The sequence below is a fragment of the Theropithecus gelada genome, chromosome 11 (genome assembly GCF_003255815.1).
Source record: "Theropithecus gelada isolate Dixy chromosome 11, Tgel_1.0, whole genome shotgun sequence".
NCBI classification, from domain to species: Eukaryota; Metazoa; Chordata; class Mammalia; order Primates; family Cercopithecidae; genus Theropithecus; species Theropithecus gelada.
The window spans coordinates 15,234,284-15,251,281 of record NC_037679.1 but is presented as its reverse complement, the minus strand read 5'-3'; the positions used below and the strand labels follow the sequence as shown (position 1 = coordinate 15,251,281).

Below are 16,998 nucleotides of genomic sequence, written 5' to 3'. Positions count from 1 at the left end.
AAAAAAAAAAAAAAAAAAAAAGAAATTGATTGCTTTTTTTCTTTTCAGATGGGGTCTCGCTTTGTTCCACAGGCAGGAGTGCAGTGGCACGATCTCAGCTCACTGCAACCTCCGCCTCCCGGGTTCAAGTGATTCTCTTGCCTCATCAGCCTCCCAAGTAGCTAGGACTACAGGCACGTGTCACCATCCCCGGCTAATTTTTGTAGTTTTAGTAGAGATGGGGTTTTACTATGTTGGGCAGGCTGGTCTTGAACTCCTGACCTCAACTGATCTACCCGCCTTGGCCTCCCAAAGTGTTTGGATTACAGGTGTGAGCCACCGCACCTGGCCTAGCTCCTGTTTTACTAAATAAAATTAGATAGGGTCTTGAGAGATTCAAGTTAAACAGTTCTGGGGACAGAAGACATCACAGGAGAGAGATGTTCTTCATTTTGTAACATTAGGAGATATGCCCCACCATTAGCCTTTTTTTTTTTTGAGACCGAGTTTTACTCTTGTAGCGCAGGCTGGAGTGCAATGGTGCCATCTCAGCTCACTGCAACCTCCGCCTCCCTGGTTCAAGCGATTCTCCTGCCTCAGCCTCCTGAGTAGCTGGGATTACAGGCACATGCCACCATGCCTGGCTAGTTTTTGTATTTTTAGTAGAGACAGGGTTTCATCACATTGGCCAGGCTGGTCTTGAACTCCTGGCCTCAGGTGGTCCACCTGCCTCGGCCTCCCACAGTGCTGGGATTACAGGTGTGAGCCACCGTGCCTGGCTATGCTAAATTTCACAACTTTTAAATGATGGCTCAAATTAAAAAAAGAAAAGAAAAACTTGTGGGCCAGGCACAGTGACTCATGCCTGTAATCCTAGCACTTTGGGAGGCTGAGGTGGGAGGACCATTTGAGTTCAAGACCAGCCTACAAAATACAGTGAGACTTCGTCTCTACAAAAAGAATTTTTCTTTCTTTTTTTTTTTTTTTGAGACGTAATCTCGCTCTGTTCCCCAGGCTGGAGTGCAGTGGCACATCTAGGCTCACTGCAAACTCCGCCTCCTGGGTTTATGCCATTCTCCTGCCTCAGCCTCCCAAGTAGCTGGGACTACAGGCGCCCACCACCACGCCTGGCTAATTTTTGTTTTTTTTTTTTATTTTTTTATTTTTTGAGACGGAGTCTCGCTCTGTCTCCCAGGCTGGAGTGCAGTGGCGCGATCTCCACTCACTGCAAGCTCTGCCTCCCGGGTTCACGCCATTCTCCTGCCTCAGCCTCCCGTGTGGCTGGGACTACAGGCGCCCGCCACCGTGCCTGGCTAATTTTTGTATTTTTAGTAGAGATAGGGTTTCACCATGTTAGTCAGGATGGTCTCGATCTCCTGACCTCGTGATCCGCCCATCTCGGCCTCCCAAAGTGCTGGGATTACAGGCGTGAGCCACCGCGCCCGGCCTAATTTTTGTATTTTTAGTAGAGACGAGGTTTCACGGTGCTAGCCAGGATGGTCTCGATCTCCTGACCTCGTGACCAGCCCACCTCGGCCTCCCAAAGTGTTGGGATTATAGGTGTGAGCCACCGCTCCCGGCCTAGAATTTGTTTTAAATTAGCCAAGGGTGGTGGCATGTGCCTGTAGTACCAGCTGCTTGAGAGGCTGAGGCAGGAGGATCCCTTGAGCCCAGGAGTTGAAGGATACAGGGAGCTAAGACTGCATCACTGCACTATAGTCTGGGCAAGACAGTGAGATCCCATCTCCTTTTTTTTGAGGCAGGGTCCCGCTCTGTTCCCCAGGCTGGAGTGCAGTGGCGTGATACTGGCCCACTGCTACCTTCCTGTCCTGAGACGTCATCTTAAAATGCTTGTGGGCAAAAAACAAAAAGTAAGGTCCACCAATTTATACTTTCTTTTAAGTTGAGATCCCAGCATGAATAAAAACAAGTAAGAGGGTCGGGCGTGATGGCTCACACCTGTAATCCCAGCACTTTGGGAGGCTGAGGCGGGCAGATCATCTGAGGTCAGAAGTTCGAGACCAGCCTGACCAACATAGAGAAACCCCGTCTCTACTAAAAATACAAAAAAATTAGCTGGGTGTGGTGGTGCATGCCCGTAATCCCAGCTACTCAGAAGGCTAAGGCAGGAGAATCGCTTGAACCTGGGAGGTGGAGGTTGCGGTGAGCCAAGATCACGCCATTGCACTCCAGCCTGGGCAACAAGAGTGAAACTGTCTCCAAAAAAAAAAAAAAAAAAAAAGGGTGAAGAAAATGTTGAAGAAGGCAGAGACCAAAGTAATCTGGAGCACAGAGTTTATTGGAAGATGAATAATGAAGGGAAATAATGGAAGATAAGACTAGAAGTAATTTGGGGCCAATTATTGGAAGGCCTTGAATGCATGCTAGGGAATTTGGACTTTACCGGTAAGTTTTTGAGAAGAGGAATGACTTCCAACCCATTACTCTGGAAAGAATACAAGAAACTGAAAGAATGCAAGAATGGGAAGAATGTAAGAAACTGGTGTCAGCAGTGTTAGTAAGCTTTGTAGTAATTCAATGAAGCAGAGGATACAGGCTTGAATTACTGCAGGAAAGAGAATGACATTTGGGAAGAAAAATGGACAGGTTTTAGTAACTGATTAGATTCAGCCAACATTTATGGTGCACCTGTCATGTGTTAGACATAGTACCAAGCATTTGAGATACATAAATAATTGAGAAATAAGACTTAAAAGGGGCCAGTGCCTCACACCTGTAATCTCAGCACTTTGGGGCCCAAGGTGGGAGGATTCCTTGAGCACAGGAGTTTGAGAACAACCTGGGCAACATGGTAAGACCCTGTCTCTATTTAAAAAAAAAAAAAAAAAAAAAGGGCCGGGCGCGGTGGCTCAAGCCTGTAATCCCAGCACTTTGGGAGGCCAAGACGGGCGGATCACGAGGTCAGGAGATCGAGACCATCCTGGCTAACACGGTGAAACCCCGTCTCTACTAAAAAAATACAAAAAACTAGCCGGGCAAGGTGGCGAGCGCCTGTAGTCCCAGCTACTCGGGAGGCTGAGGCAGGAGAATGGCGTGAACCCGGGAGGCGGAGCTTGCAGTGAGCTGAGATCCGGCCACTGCACTCCAGCCTGGGCAACAAAGCGAGACTCTGTCTCAAAAAAAAAAAAATGGCATGGTGGTGCATGCCTGTGGTCCCAGCTACTTGGGAGGCTAAGGTGGGAGGATTTCTTGAGCCTGGGAGATTGAGGCTGCGGTGAGCTGTGTTTGCGCTGCTGCACTCTAGCCTGGATGTCAAGAGTGAGACACTGTCTCAAAAAAAAAAAGCAAGAACGGACTTTAAAGGAACTTGCAGCATTGTAGGCGACACACACTAGAATAAGAAATAATGGGAAATACATAATAGTATGTTGCTAATAGATAGGGACTAAGTACAATGGGACAATGGGGAGGAAAGGCGCCAACTACATATCTGGTGAAATGTGGGAAGGAAGGCTTTGTAAAGGAATCATCAGGGCTAACTTCTGAACAGGATTAGACACTGGCAATAAAGAAATGTAATGGCGAGATTATTTACTGTGAGGCACTATTTTAAACATTAGACATTAATTGAGTCATCCCAACAAGTTTTAATAAAGAGATACTATTGCTGGGCATGGCAGTGCATGCCTGTAGTCCTAGCTACTTGGAAGGCTGAGGCAGGAGGATTACTTGAGCCCAGAGGCTATGGTGAGCTATGAATGCCATTGCACTCCAGCCTGGGCCAACAGAGTAAGACCCATCTCTTAAAAAACAACTACAGGCCAGGCGCGGTGGGTCATGCCTGTAATCCCAGCACTTTGGGAAGCTGAGGTGGGTGGATCACCGGAGGTCAGGAGTTCAAGACCAGCCTGGCCAATATGGTAAAACCCCGTCTCTACTAAAAATACAAAAATTAGCTGGGCGTGCTTGTGCATGCCTGTAATCCCAGCTACTTGGGAGGCTGAGACAGGAGAATCGCTTGAACCCAGGAGGCAGAGGTTGCAGTGAGCCGAGATCGCACCATGGCACTCCAGCCTGGCGACAAAGTGAGACTCTGTCTCAAAAAAAAAAAAAAAAGGTTAGTTACATAAAAGTAATTTTAAGGCCAGGCCCGGTGGCTCATGCCTGTAATCCCAGCACTTTGGGAAGCCAAGGCAAGCAGATCACCTGAGGTCAGGAGTTCATGACCAGCCTGGCAATATGGTAAAACCCTGTCTCTACTATGCAAAAATAAGCCGGTGTGGTGGCCGCACCTATAATCCTAGCTACTTGGAAGCTGAGGGAGGAGAATCCCTTGACCCTTGGAGACAGAGGTTACAGTGAGCTGTGATCGCACCACTGCACTCCAGCCTGGGCGACAGAGTAAGACTCACTTTTTTTTTTTTTTTTTTGAGACGGAGTCTCGCTCTGTCACCCAGGCTGGAGTACCATGGCACGATCTCGGCTCACTGCAAGGTCCGCCTCCTGGGTTCACGCAATTCTCCTGCCTCAGCCTCCTAAGTAGCTGGGACTACAGGCGCCTGCCACCACTCCCGGCTAAGTTTTTTGTATTTTTAGTAGAGACAGGGTTTCACCGTGGTCTCAATCTCCTGACCTCGTGATCCATCTGCCTCAGCCTCCCAAAGTGCTGGGATTACAGGCGTGAGCCACTGCACCCTGCCAAGACTCACTTTTTTTTTTTTGAGAGAAAGTCTCACTGTGTCACCCAGGCTGGAGTGCAGTGGTGCAATCACGGCTCACTGCAACCTCCGCCTCTGGGGTTCAAGTGATTCTCGTGCCTCAGCCTCCCAAGTAGCTAGGATTATAGGCGTGAGTCACTATGCCTGGATAATTTTTTTTATTTTTAGTAGAGACAGGGTTTCACCATGTTGGCCAGGCTGGTCTCAAACTCCTGACCTCAGGTGATCCACCTGCCTCGGCCTCCCAAAGTGCTGGGATTACAGGCATGAGCCACCACGTCCGGGCAAAATAATAATACTTTTAAGATCTAATAATTTATTGCTGAAAAGATCATTATAGGGTGAGATTACCTAATTAGTAAAGAGAAGGAACTTCATGAGGGATGGCAGGCGTTGGGCTGTCACATGGAGGTGACCAGCCAGATTAGATGGAAGGTATCTTAGTGGAAAGATGTAAGGGTAAGAAAAACAGGCAATTTAGATAGGGTATGTTGATAATAGGATCATGTGTTTGTTTAGATGGGGAACTGGACAGGGGAATAATATGAAGAAACCAGTGTAATCACACTAATGTAGGGTGGATTTCAGTGTGATGAAACTGGGGCACCTTGAAGGCCATTGTAACAGGCATGAATTAAGATGATGTGCTGGCCGGGTGCGGTGGCTCAAGCCTGTAATCCCAGTACTTTGGGAGGCTGAGACGGGCGGATCACGAGGTCAGGAGATCAAGACCATCCTGGCTAACACGGTGAAACCCCGTCCCTACTAAAAAATACAAAAAACTAGCCGGGCGAGGTGGCGGGCGCCTGTAGTCCCAGCTACTCAGGAGGCTGAGGCAGGAGAATGGCATAAACCCGGGAGGCGGAGCTTGTAGTGAGCTGAGATCTGGCCACTGCACTCCAGCCTGGGCGACAGAGCGAGACCCCGTCTCAAAAAAAAAAAAAAAAAAGATGATGTGCTAGGGGAAGCAACTGATGAATCAATGATGGGCTTGGGAGAAAACAAAATTTCAGATAATTAATTCTTAGAGCTGGAAATGAAGGAATTGAGTGAATAGTGGTATCAACAAAAATGGGAAAAGTTCAGAACGATGATTATGGGAGAGGAAGAGAAGTTTTGTTTGCATATTAGGTGACACTAGGTCAGCTGTGTAGAGATGTAGATAGCTGGAGATAAAGGACCATGGCTTAGCTGAGGACATACCTGGAAAGGTGGCTCTGAGATTTTGTCTTGGGAGAAAAATGAAGCCTTGGTGGAATTCCACAGGAGGAAGAAGAAAGCAAATGAGGTGGAGAAGCAGTATACTGAGAAGGAGAAAATAAGTGTTTCTGAAGGCCAGTAAGAAATCAAGTTGTTTCAAACACAGAAAGGATGGAGATTGAGAAGAGATTATTAAATTTGTCCAGTGGTTTCTATTAATGTCTAAAAAACTTTAGGAGGCCAGGCGCGGTGGCTCACGCCTGTAATCCCAGCACTTTGGGAGGCTGAGGCAGGTGGATCACTTGAGGTCAGGAGTTCAAAACCAGCCTAGTCAACATGATGAAACCCCGTCCCTACTAAAAATACAAAAAAAAAAAAAAAAAAAAATTAGCCAGGTGCATGGTGACAGGGACCTGTAATACCAGCTACTCGGGAGGCTGAGGCAGGAGAATTGCTTGAACCTGGGAGGTGGTGGTTGCAGTGAGCCAAGCTTGTGCCACTGCACTCTAGCCTGGGCGAGAGAGCAAGACTGTCTCAAATCAAACAAACAAACAAAAAACAACCAAAACACTTCAGGAGGCAGAAACCAGATGACAGGGTATCTGATAGTATGGAACTGGAGACAGAAAGGTATACATTTTATTCGAAAAATGAAAGGAAGTAGAAAACAATGTGGAAATTTGAAAGTGTCAAATGCAAGTGGGGTTTTGTTTGTTCTCAATTCATGAAGGATTGATTAAGAGTAGAGGAATTTGAAGGTGTTATGGAAGGATAGTTATGGAAGGTTCCTTACAAGGTTTAAATGAGTGGGACTACAGGCCTAAGTGGAGAAGGTTACTTCAGGGAAAATATGCAAGGCCACATACTGTAGCAGGAACTAAAGAATGCCAGTGGGTGATATGTAAATACGTAAGAATGGTGAGAGAGAGGGGGCCAGATCATGCAAGGTAAAGAAAGGTAAAAGAATACATAGGATTTGTTGGAGTGGAAGAGGAAGGGTGAAGGAACTGGGGAGATGGCGTGGGTACATGGGGATGGTAGAAATTTAAAATGGTCTATTGTATATGAAGGTTTGAATCCTTGGCCTCTCACCCACAAAAGTTACAAGAGAAGAATTTGACAATAAAAGGCATAATCTTCAAGTAGCAAATTACCTCTGCCATATTTCCCTTCTTGGTCCAGATCCTCCATTTTGTAAACCATGGATCCTTCTTCCCTTCACAACATAGTTGTTGGTTGCCCTCTGCTGGTCAATTCTGGTCTTGGCTCTCCAGATATCTAAATATGAGAGCCTCTGCAAACTGGGATTTGGTAGGAAGGAGAATTGTGAGCATATGAGATTTTATAAATTAATTCAATACATAGTTGATCACATCTATAAGGCCTTGTAGAGAAGATGCAAATAAATAAAATACACAGTCCTAACTCTCAAGAAGCTTATATACCAGTCTGAAGATTAAAACATGTACACATAACTACTGTAAAAAACACCCATTTTTTAAACTGACTGGCTTATCTGTGTTTAATGTGGTTATATGCCACAGGGGAAGAAAGACTTCACATAATAAGATGAGGGCATAGGATGTGGTAGGCAACAAGTGGTCAGAGAAAACTCCACAGGAGAACCAACATTTAGGTGGAGAATGAGTAGAAAGTGTGGAAGAGAAAGATTATTCCAGACGGACAACACCATGGGAGCAAAGCTAAATAAGCCAGGAACTAAAACAATGCCAGTGGACAGAATGTAGTGAATATGGAAGAGTGGTGAGAGAAAAGGGGTCATATCCTGCAACATAGAAAGCAGCCATGCAAGGGTTTAAGGTCCCAGACTGCAGTGTGGATGCTTTAGTGCAGCTTTCTATATATTACCTCGTATGGTGCCCGCAAATACCACTACTTTCCAAATGAAGGCTCTAGCTCAGCCTGCACTCACCCCTGAGAAAAGTGAGCATATCTGAGACATATTTAGCAGGTAAAATAAATGGAACGTGTTTTTATTTTATTTTATTTGAGACAGAGTCTCTCTGCATCACCGAGGCTGGAGTGCAGTGGCATGATCTTGGCTCACTGCAACCTCTGCCTTCTGGATTCATGCGATTCTCTTGCCTCAGCCTCCCAAGTGGCTGGAATTACAGGCGCCTGGCACCACGCCCAGCTAATTTTTGTATTTTTAGTAGAGATGGGGTTTCACTACATTGGCCAGGCTGGTCTTGAACTCCTGACCTCGTGATCCACCTGCCTAGGCCTCCCAAAGTGCTGGGATTACAGGAGTTAGCCACCACATCCAGCCCTGTTTTTGTTTTATTTTTATGTTAGCATATCAAGCGAGAAGTCCTTGCATGCAATTCAGTGAATGGTGGTGGTGGTAGACTGACAGGTAGCTGGAGTGATCAAGAGCATCAAAGAAGAGGGGCCTAAAGGATTTTGGAAAGTGTTAATGGTGAGGGGCAGGGAGGCAATGTGAGGGTCATGCTGGAAAGAACAGCCTGAGCAGTGGTATGAAGGTGGGAAACTCTAAGGTATAAATGTGTAGAAAGCTCTATGTATTACCCTAGAGCCCCCTGCCCTTTGGGATTCTTTTTGGACAAGAGGCTGTGTGAGAAGTACAAAAAGAACATCCTTGGCCAGGCACGGTGGCTCACACCTGTCATCCCACCACTTTGGGAGACTGAGGCAGGTGGACTGCTTGAGTCCAGGAGTTTGAGACCAGTCTGGGCAACATGGCGAAATCCCAGAACCCTGTCTCTACTAAAAATACAAAAAATTATCTGGGCGTGGTGGTGCATGCCTGTAGTCCCAGCTACTGAGGCGGGAGGATCGCTTGGGCTTGGGAGTTTGAGGTTGCAGTGAACTGAGATTGCACCACTGCACTGCAGCCTGGGCGACAGAGCAGGACCCTGTCTCAAAAACAACCCCCCAAAACAAACAACAAAATCTTCAACAAGCAGCCCAGATCCTCCCACAATCAGAAATTAGGGGACAGGAAAAATGGGGTGAGATGAGTATAAGAGGGTTAAAGGTTAAAGATGAGATTAATTTCCTCGCTTGGTTAACACACATAGATAATTTAAAACAGTACCTGGCACATAATAAGCACTCAATAAAAAGTGAGAATAATCTTCCCACACCTTGGCTCTAGTTGGATCTGCAATGATGTTTCAATAGGCTACTCCCTTCTAGCCCTGTACACCTCAAGGAAATCCAGATGAGAGAATCCCCTGTTTCCTGGGTCTTCGGTGTAATTAGACCTACAAGGTGTGACTTCTGGTCATGAAATTTAGAGGAAACTCTAGGTTTGACTAATATTGCAAAACAGCCACTCACATTCCCAGACAAAATGTAACCCTTCAACCAAATCCTTCCCTATGCCCTCAAAAGAATGAGACATGTGCCAAAGCTCTCCCAGCAAGCCTGAAGTTATAAAATTCTGAAAATGCCTCACAGTCTAGCAGCCAACACAGTCGTACATAATTAAGCTTCCCAAGATCACTCCCATTCTCCCAAATACAGGGGTAAGACCCGTTGGCGGCTTCCTTTTGGAGAGAGAAAGTGCACGAAAGACACTTGTGAGAACTGGGGTTTCCTTTACGTGTTGTGAAGTGGGGTTTAAAAAGTCGCCGTCAGGCCGGGCGCGGTGCTCACGCCTGTAATCCCAGCACTTTGAGAGGCCGAGGCGGGCAGATGACCTGAGGTCGGGAGTTTGAGACCAGCCTAGCCAATACGGTGAACCCGTCTCTACTAAAAACGCAAAAATTAGCCAGGTGTGGTGGCGCATGCCTGTGGTCCCAGCTACTCGGGAGGCTAAGGCAGGAGAATTGCTTGAACCCGGGAAGTGGAGGCTGCGGTGAGCCGAAATCGCGCCACTGCACTCCAGCCTGAGCAACAGAGCGAGACTCCGTCTTAATAATAATAAGAAAAAAAAAAAAAAAAAGCCGTCACGAACAGGATTCGAACCTGTGCGGGGAAACCCCATTGGATTTCGAGTCCAACGCCTTAACCACTCGGCCACCGTGACTTCCAAAACCGCATTTTGCCGCGCGCTTACAGAAGGGGTCCGCACTGCAATCGGGGACTACATGCGGGAACCGGAAGCAGGGTACCGGCCTCGACGCGCACTCACCTGAGGACTCCCCACCCCTTGGTTCCTTACCTCCTATCTACGCCACCCAGAGAAAAAGAGTCGGATGGACCGGGTGACCCAGGGAAGGAGGGTCTCCTGCCTAGCGAAGAGTCGGAGTCTCAAGGAGCTCACACCTACTTAGGAGGCGACAGCGAGGCCAGCGGAGGAAGCAGTTGAGGAAGGCACTGGGTCCCCAAGGTGGCGGCTAGGGGACTTTTGGGTTAACAAGTGAAGGGGTTGCTGGGTGGACAAGCGCAAGGGGTGAGGGAGACTCAGAAAAGTTTAAATGGGGAGATGCTGGGAATGGATGGAAGGAAGGAACTTTTTGGGGAAAGAGTTTTGGGGTTTTGGGGGACGAGGGGCTCCGTCGGATTAGGAATGCGCAAGGTGAGGACCACTCGGGGCAACGGGTTGGGGCTGCTCCAGCGACTGGCGGCCGCCTGGAGTGGGATAGCGAGGTGACACTAACGGGCTGAGGCAAAAAGAGGGAAGGGCTTCGCGTCTGGTAAGAGGGATCTCAGGAGAATGGCGCCCCCTCCAGGAAGAGTCCTTCTCCCCGGAGGCTCCCGCCGCCGCTGCCGGGTAGGCCACCAGGGTCGGCCCGCGCCTGGAGCTCCGCCGCCGCGCCCGGCCTGCCGGCAGGGGGCGCAGCGCGGACCGGGGCCGGCCCAGGCGGCGGGAGGCGGCGGCCGCGGCGGCGGGAGGCGGCGGGAGGCGGGCGGAGGAGGAGGCGGAGGAGGCGGGAGCTGAGCTGAGTGGGGCGGGCGGCGGCGGGGCCCGAGCCCGAGAAGATGGCGGTGCGGAAGAAGGACGGCGGCCCCAACGTGAAGTACTACGAGGCCGCGGACACCGTGACCCAGTTCGACAACGTGCGGCTGTGGCTCGGCAAGAACTACAAGAAGGTACGCGGGCCGGGCCGGGCCGCGCGGGGACCGGGGGCGGGACAAAGGGACCGCGGCCCTGCAGCCCCGGGATCCTGCCCACCCTCCAGGCGCCCCAGCCCCTCCCCTGCGGCCTTCGGAGCAGCCCCCCGCGCGCCCTCCCGCGCGCCCGCGCCCCTCCCCCAGCCTCCCTCTCCCCGCACCCCTAGCCTCCGAGCCTAGCCCCCGCCCCCACTGCTGCGCCCTCTGCCCCTTGTTTTTCTCTACTGCCCGGCAGGCCCCGGTGCCATTAGCCCACCTTCCCCTCAGCCATCGCCCTCCTGGTTCTTCTGGGAGAGGCGGCCGGCCGGGTGTGGACCGGGTGCCCAATGGGTTCCCCCGCAACCCGGAACGTGCCCGCCAGAGCTCCCCATGGAGCCGGGTACCGGTGGGGCTGAGGCCTCCCCGGTGCTTTGTGTATATTCAGAGAGAGGATGGAAAGCAGGAGGGTAAACAGTCACAGAGCAAGCCGTTGGCTGCTCATCAGCTTGAAAAAGGTCCCCACCCAGGGATCACCTGTCTCCGCCGCTCATCCCCCACCTTCATCTAAGAGGCAACAGAATCTCTCAGGGAGCTGGGGTATAGGAGTTCCTGGGTAGCGACCCCTTCCAAAACCTTTCCTCGATTTTGCAATGAAGTCACCCTGCAACCTAGCTTTGCAGTACCGTGGGTTTGGGGTCAAGAGGTTAGGGTGAGCGTTCTATCTCTAGCCCCTCACCCCTAAACCCCATAACTGGCGATCATAAGGTAGTGAACAAAGGGTTTAAGAATCCTTACCTGTCTTTTCTACTAGACCTCTTCCTGGTGTCGTCTTTGTTTCTAGGCCTGGTTTTCCCTGGAAATAGTCTGCCTCTCTTTTTCTCACTACCCTCAGAGAGGGGTTCTCTTTGTGGCTTTCTTTCAGCTCCCCATTTCTTCCTGCCGGCTTTGCAGCTCGTCAGAAGTGTGCTTAGTGGCTTAGGAGAACTTCCTACTGATCCTGATTATGAGCCTGGCCCTGCCCTTGGGGTCTCTCTGGGTGTCAGAATCTTGACAAATAGCTGCTATTTCTATGGCTTGTTTCTATGCCTGTGAGAGGCTCTTGCTTTGACCTTTTGCAGGGAGATCAAGCTAGGGGCTGAGCCTCCGGCCTTGGGGGGGATTGACAACTGTGACCTGGTTCAGCTTCCGTGCTCTTAGCTCTTTGTCATTTACCTTTCCCTTCACAGATCTATCTCTTTTCACCTCTCACTGAGAGGCGCTGTCTTCTTTGTGATGAGGGGGGAGAAAACGGGTCAAAAGGTAAAAAGAAAGTCTCCTGGCTCAGGTTCAAATTAGAATGGAAGGCTAGGATGCTACTAGGTAGCGAAGTGTGGAAATATTGAGGTAGAGCCAGGGTTACTTGTCTCGGATACAGTTTCCTCAGACAGGGTAGATGTTTTCTTGCTCTTTTCCATCAGGCTGGTGAGTGGATGGCCCTTCCTGTCTAGGAGGGCTTATGAAGACCTTTATACCCAGTCTTCAGGAGCAAAATGCACAGGCTCACTCTCAGTGAGCTTGCCCTCCTTCACTTCCTTGTACCTTTTCTTGTTAGGCTACATTATAGGGGGAATCATGGCTTTACACAGAGTTCCCCTAAGAAATGTCTCTCTTAGAGCTCCAAAGGTATTGCTTCCATGATCTGAACTCTATAAACCTCCAGAATTTTAACAACCCTCAGTGCTGTTGGTTGAAGATGAGGTACCAAGATAATAGGGTCCTGCAACTCTAATTTCAGAGTGTAGCTGAGGAAGAGTAGTAAGCTTCCCTGTTCTCCCCAAAACTGGCCATCTGGGCTGGTGACAGCAGAATTTCAGCTTCCTGGTTGGGATGTCCAGAGCCTCCCTTTTGCCATTTTCTTTATAGAGACTAAATAGGGAGAAAGGCACTGTTTTCTTTGCTCCAGATACTTCCAGAGCCCCTGGGGGAGAAATGTGGAAGATAGTGGACAATTTATCTGAGATCTATTTTTCTTTCCTTTCCCTCTTTTCCGTTAGTATATACAAGCTGAACCACCCACCAACAAGTCCCTGTCTAGCCTGGTTGTACAGTTACTACAATTTCAGGAAGAAGTTTTTGGCAAACATGTCAGCAATGCACCGCTCACTAAACTGCCGGTGAGTGCAGAAGTAGGAGAGAGGGCGGGGGGTGGTGGTGGTGAGTCCACCAAACTGGAGAGTTGTATTTTAAAAAAAGATTTGTGAATTTTGTAATTTTTGAAATTTGGGTTATTTTCTACCATCCTTATCTCTGGTCAGGGCATTATTGGCTTGGCCTAGTCTCCAGTTTACCATTCTTTTTGTCTTAGTAATACTTTGTGCAACAAATTATTTCAGAGTGCCTGGGATCAGTCCACAAGTCTCTCATGGCATGGTTAAAAGCGGACTTGAGATTTGGATTTGTGTGGGCTTGTGTTCAAATCCTGGCTTTGCTACTTGATGGCTGTGTGATCTTGGGCAGCATTCATGAGTCTTGGTTCCTTCATCTCTAGATGGGATTAGTAAACCTACCTTGTAGGGTTTCTATAATGGCACCTGAGATAATCCAGTAAAGTGTTAGCACAAGGTGGTGCTTTCTGTATATTGGTTTCTTTCACTCCCCTCTTGCAGGCCACATGATGCAATGGCACAAGGGTTAAAGAATTTCAGCTTTGAGCTGGGTACGGTGGCTCACGCCTGTAATCCCAGCACTTTGGGAGGCCGAGGTGGGCGGATCACCTGAGGTCTGGAGTTGGAGACCAGCCTGACCAACATGGAGAAACCCCCCCTGTCTCTACTAAAAATACAAAATTAGTCAGATGTGGTGGTAGGCACCTGTAATCCCAGCTACTTGGGCGGCTGAGACAGGAGAATTGCTTGAACCTGGGAGGCAGAGGTTGCAGTTAGCCAAGATCGTGCCATTGCACTCCGGCCTGGGCAACAAGAGCGAAACTCCATCTCAAAAAAAAAGAGGGAGATCAGTTCAGCATGGGATTTTGTGAAAGGATTTTAAGTGATGATAGAATTTACAATCGAACCTTGACATGCTTCTTCCGTACCTTGATTTTGTAGATCAAATGTTTCCTAGATTTCAAAGCGGGAGGCTCCTTGTGCCACATTCTTGCAGCTGCCTACAAATTCAAGAGTGACCAGGGATGGTGAGATGATTCTCTCTATTCTTCTTACATTTAGTTTAGAGGAAATCCCTCCTTTTGATTCCCTGGGGTCTTTCTGGGGTAGAAATTCTTGTGAGTCTTTATTTTGCTGGGTCAGTAGACCTGACTTGTTAGGTCAGAAAAATGGTTGGGAGTCAGAGCCAAAACAGTCGCCAAGAGTGAGTGTGTACTCGAGTATCAGTGTGTGTTTTGTAGAGGAAAAGGGATTCTTAGGTTGGCGTCTGAAACCTTTTTTTGTCCCTTTGGAGTAAGCACAGAGAGTGATTCATGGAGTTGAGATCAGTGAACCTCAGATCCCAGGTGATTTTGGCAATAGCTGTAAGCAAGCTTGCCTCCTAATTTCCCATATTAAGAAGTCATGACTGGGCACAGTGGCTCATGCCTGTAATCCCAACACTTTAGGAGGCCGAGGTGGTTGGATCATTTGAGGTCAGGAGTTCAAGACGAGCCTGGCCAACTTGGCGAAACCCCATCTCTACTAAAATGCAAAAATGAGCTGGGCATGGTGGCGGGCACCTGTAATCTCAGCTACTTGGGAGGCTGAGGCTGGATAATGGCTTGTAAAGGGGAGGCAGAGGTTGCAGCTAGCCAAGATCACGCCAGTGCACTCCAGCCTGGGCAACAGAGCGAGACTCCTTCTCAAAACAACAACAACTACAAAAAAAAGGCTGGGTGTGGTGGCTCATGCCTGTAATCCCAGCACTTTGAGAGGCCGAGGCAGGTGGATCACCTGAGGTCAGGAGTTCGAGACCAGCCTGACCAATATGGTGAAACCCTGTCTCCACTAAAAATACAAAAATTAGCCAAGCGAGGTGGTGTGTGCCTATAGTCCCAGCTACTGGGGAGGCTGAGACAGGAGAATTGCTTGAACCTGAGAGGCAGAGGTTGCAGTGAGCCAGGATCACACCGCTGCACTCCAGCCTAGGTGACAGAGCAAGACTCCATCTCAAAAAACAAAAGTCACATGCCCTCACCTCATCTGCAGACCTGAGCTATACCACTCACTAGATTATTGCCTCTTCACAAGGCGGCGTTACGATTTCCAGAATCCATCACGCATGGACCGCAATGTGGAAATGTTTATGACCATCGAGAAGTCCTTGGTGCAGGTAATAGGCATATCCCCTATTTATCTCCCTTGCCTCAGTGAGAATCTAAAACACTCCTTTCCCGTGATCTCATTCTATTTCTTTTCTCCACAGAATAATTGCCTGTCTCGACCTAACATTTTTCTGTGCCCAGAAATTGAGCCCAAACTACTAGGGAAATTAAAGGACATTATCAAGAGACACCAGGTAAATGGTCTGATCAGGAGAGGTTTCAGAAACTCCATGACTTTTCCTGATGTTTTCTATACCAAGCAGCAGCCCTGAACTACCATGTTTTCTGCTTCAGAGGTGGCTCTGTCTACTTGGAAAAAGACTTGAGTTAAAGCCTTGAGTCTGTCTTTTTCTGTCTACTTCTCCCATTTTTCAGTCCTGACAGGTTTGCATTACTGTTCCTAGAGACTTATGTTGGCCTGGGGAAAAATAGTATCCACTTCTGTTGAGCTAGAGATTGCTTGATTTCAGATAAATGAAATCCCTGCTCTTTAGAACTTTATAATAATGAACAGATGTCATTGATAATGACGTACAGTTGACTTTAAATTTCCCATGTGTAGATTATCTCTTCAGAGGATTATTTGTAGCAATTTTTAATTCTTTGACTTTTCTCCATTATTAGCACAATCCCAGCTGTTTCCCTCTGCCACTTAGCTGGTGTGTGCTTAGAGAATGCAAACTACCTTTAATACTATTATAAGCAAAATATGATTAGGAAGGCAGCTCTGTGGCTAAACCTTGAGTAATTCAGAGGGGACCGTAATTTACCTGCTTCTCCTTGTGCCATCTAGGGAACAGTCACTGAGGATAAGAACAATGCCTCCCATGTTGTGTATCCTGTCCCGGGAAATCTAGAAGAAGGTGAGACCTGGGTTTTCCTGGCCACTTGAGTGGATGGTTTGGACTAGGAGGCAGAGGACTAAGATCACCATTCAGTACCTGGGCTCCTCTTCTTTCAATCTTGAATCCTCCTAACACCTTAAGTTCCTATTACCAAGTCCCCTGCTACAACAGGAGAGTGCATTAGTTAGGGCTTATGTACAGTATTTTTTTTGTGTCCCTCTTTAGCTTATATCTCTCCCTTCTCTTCCTCTATCCCCAGAGGAATGGGTACGACCAGTCATGAAGAGGGATAAGCAGGTTCTTCTGCACTGGGGCTACTATCCTGACAGGTGAGGATGGGTTCCTGGGGCAGGTTTAAGTATAAGAGCCAGACCCAGAAGCCCTGGAACATCTAGCAGAGCAAGAAGCCACTCGTTCAGAGTTATTTTTAGATCACTTAATTTGTTCTCCTCTCACCTATTAAGTGAACCTCAGTCTTGGGGGAGGTTTGGACTTAGTGAACAAGCCTTGGGCTAAAACAATTGAGGCTTTATGTATGAATTGATTATCCCCACATAATTTTTGATAAGTAAATGTTAGAAACAATCTAAATGTCTAACAGTAGGAAAATGTTTCAGTAAATTTGTATATCTACTCAGTGGGCTATTATGCAGCCTTTAAAGTGATATAAAATAACATGGATAATTTATAAGTGAATATTATTAATAGTTGCAAAAAGCAGCATGTAGGCCTGGCATGGTGGCTCACGCCTGTAGTCCCAGCACTTTGGGAGGACAAGGCAGGCGGATCACCTGAGGTTAGGAGTTCGAGACCAGCCTGGCCAACATGCTGAAACCCTGTGTCTAAAAATACAAAAAAAAAAAAAAAAAAAAAAAATTAGCAGGGCATGGTGGCGCACGCCTGTAGTTTTAGCTACTGGGGAGGCTGAGAAGTAGTATAATCACTTGAACCCGGGCAGCAGAGGTTGCAGTGAGCCAGGATC

General features: G+C 48.2%; 1 protein-coding gene and 1 non-coding gene across 9 annotated transcripts in view; one reads left to right on the top strand and one right to left on the bottom strand.

Annotated features, from left to right (window-relative positions):
• Positions 1–9,791: 9,791 nt before the first annotated feature.
• Positions 9,792–9,873, bottom strand: TRNAS-CGA. Its single transcript has one exon. It is a non-coding gene; the product is annotated as a tRNA-Ser (tRNA).
• A 783-nt stretch (positions 9,874–10,656) lies between these two features.
• Positions 10,657–16,998, top strand: part of SMARCC2 (SWI/SNF related, matrix associated, actin dependent regulator of chromatin subfamily c member 2) — a 28,347-nt gene continuing 22,005 nt past the window's right edge. For 7 of the 8 annotated variants that reach the window (XM_025402198.1, XM_025402196.1, XM_025402200.1 and 4 more), the window contains exons 1-7: positions 10,657–10,880; positions 12,914–13,033; positions 13,967–14,052; positions 15,098–15,179; positions 15,273–15,365; positions 15,965–16,034; positions 16,276–16,345. In XM_025402198.1, the coding sequence (XP_025257983.1) occupies positions 10,770–10,880; positions 12,914–13,033; positions 13,967–14,052; positions 15,098–15,179; positions 15,273–15,365; positions 15,965–16,034; positions 16,276–16,345 (632 nt within the window). In that variant the 5' untranslated portion in view covers positions 10,657–10,769. The remainder of the gene's footprint in view (positions 10,881–12,913; positions 13,034–13,966; positions 14,053–15,097; positions 15,180–15,272; positions 15,366–15,964; positions 16,035–16,275; positions 16,346–16,998) is intronic. The other variant, XM_025402202.1, reaches the window with a different exon arrangement.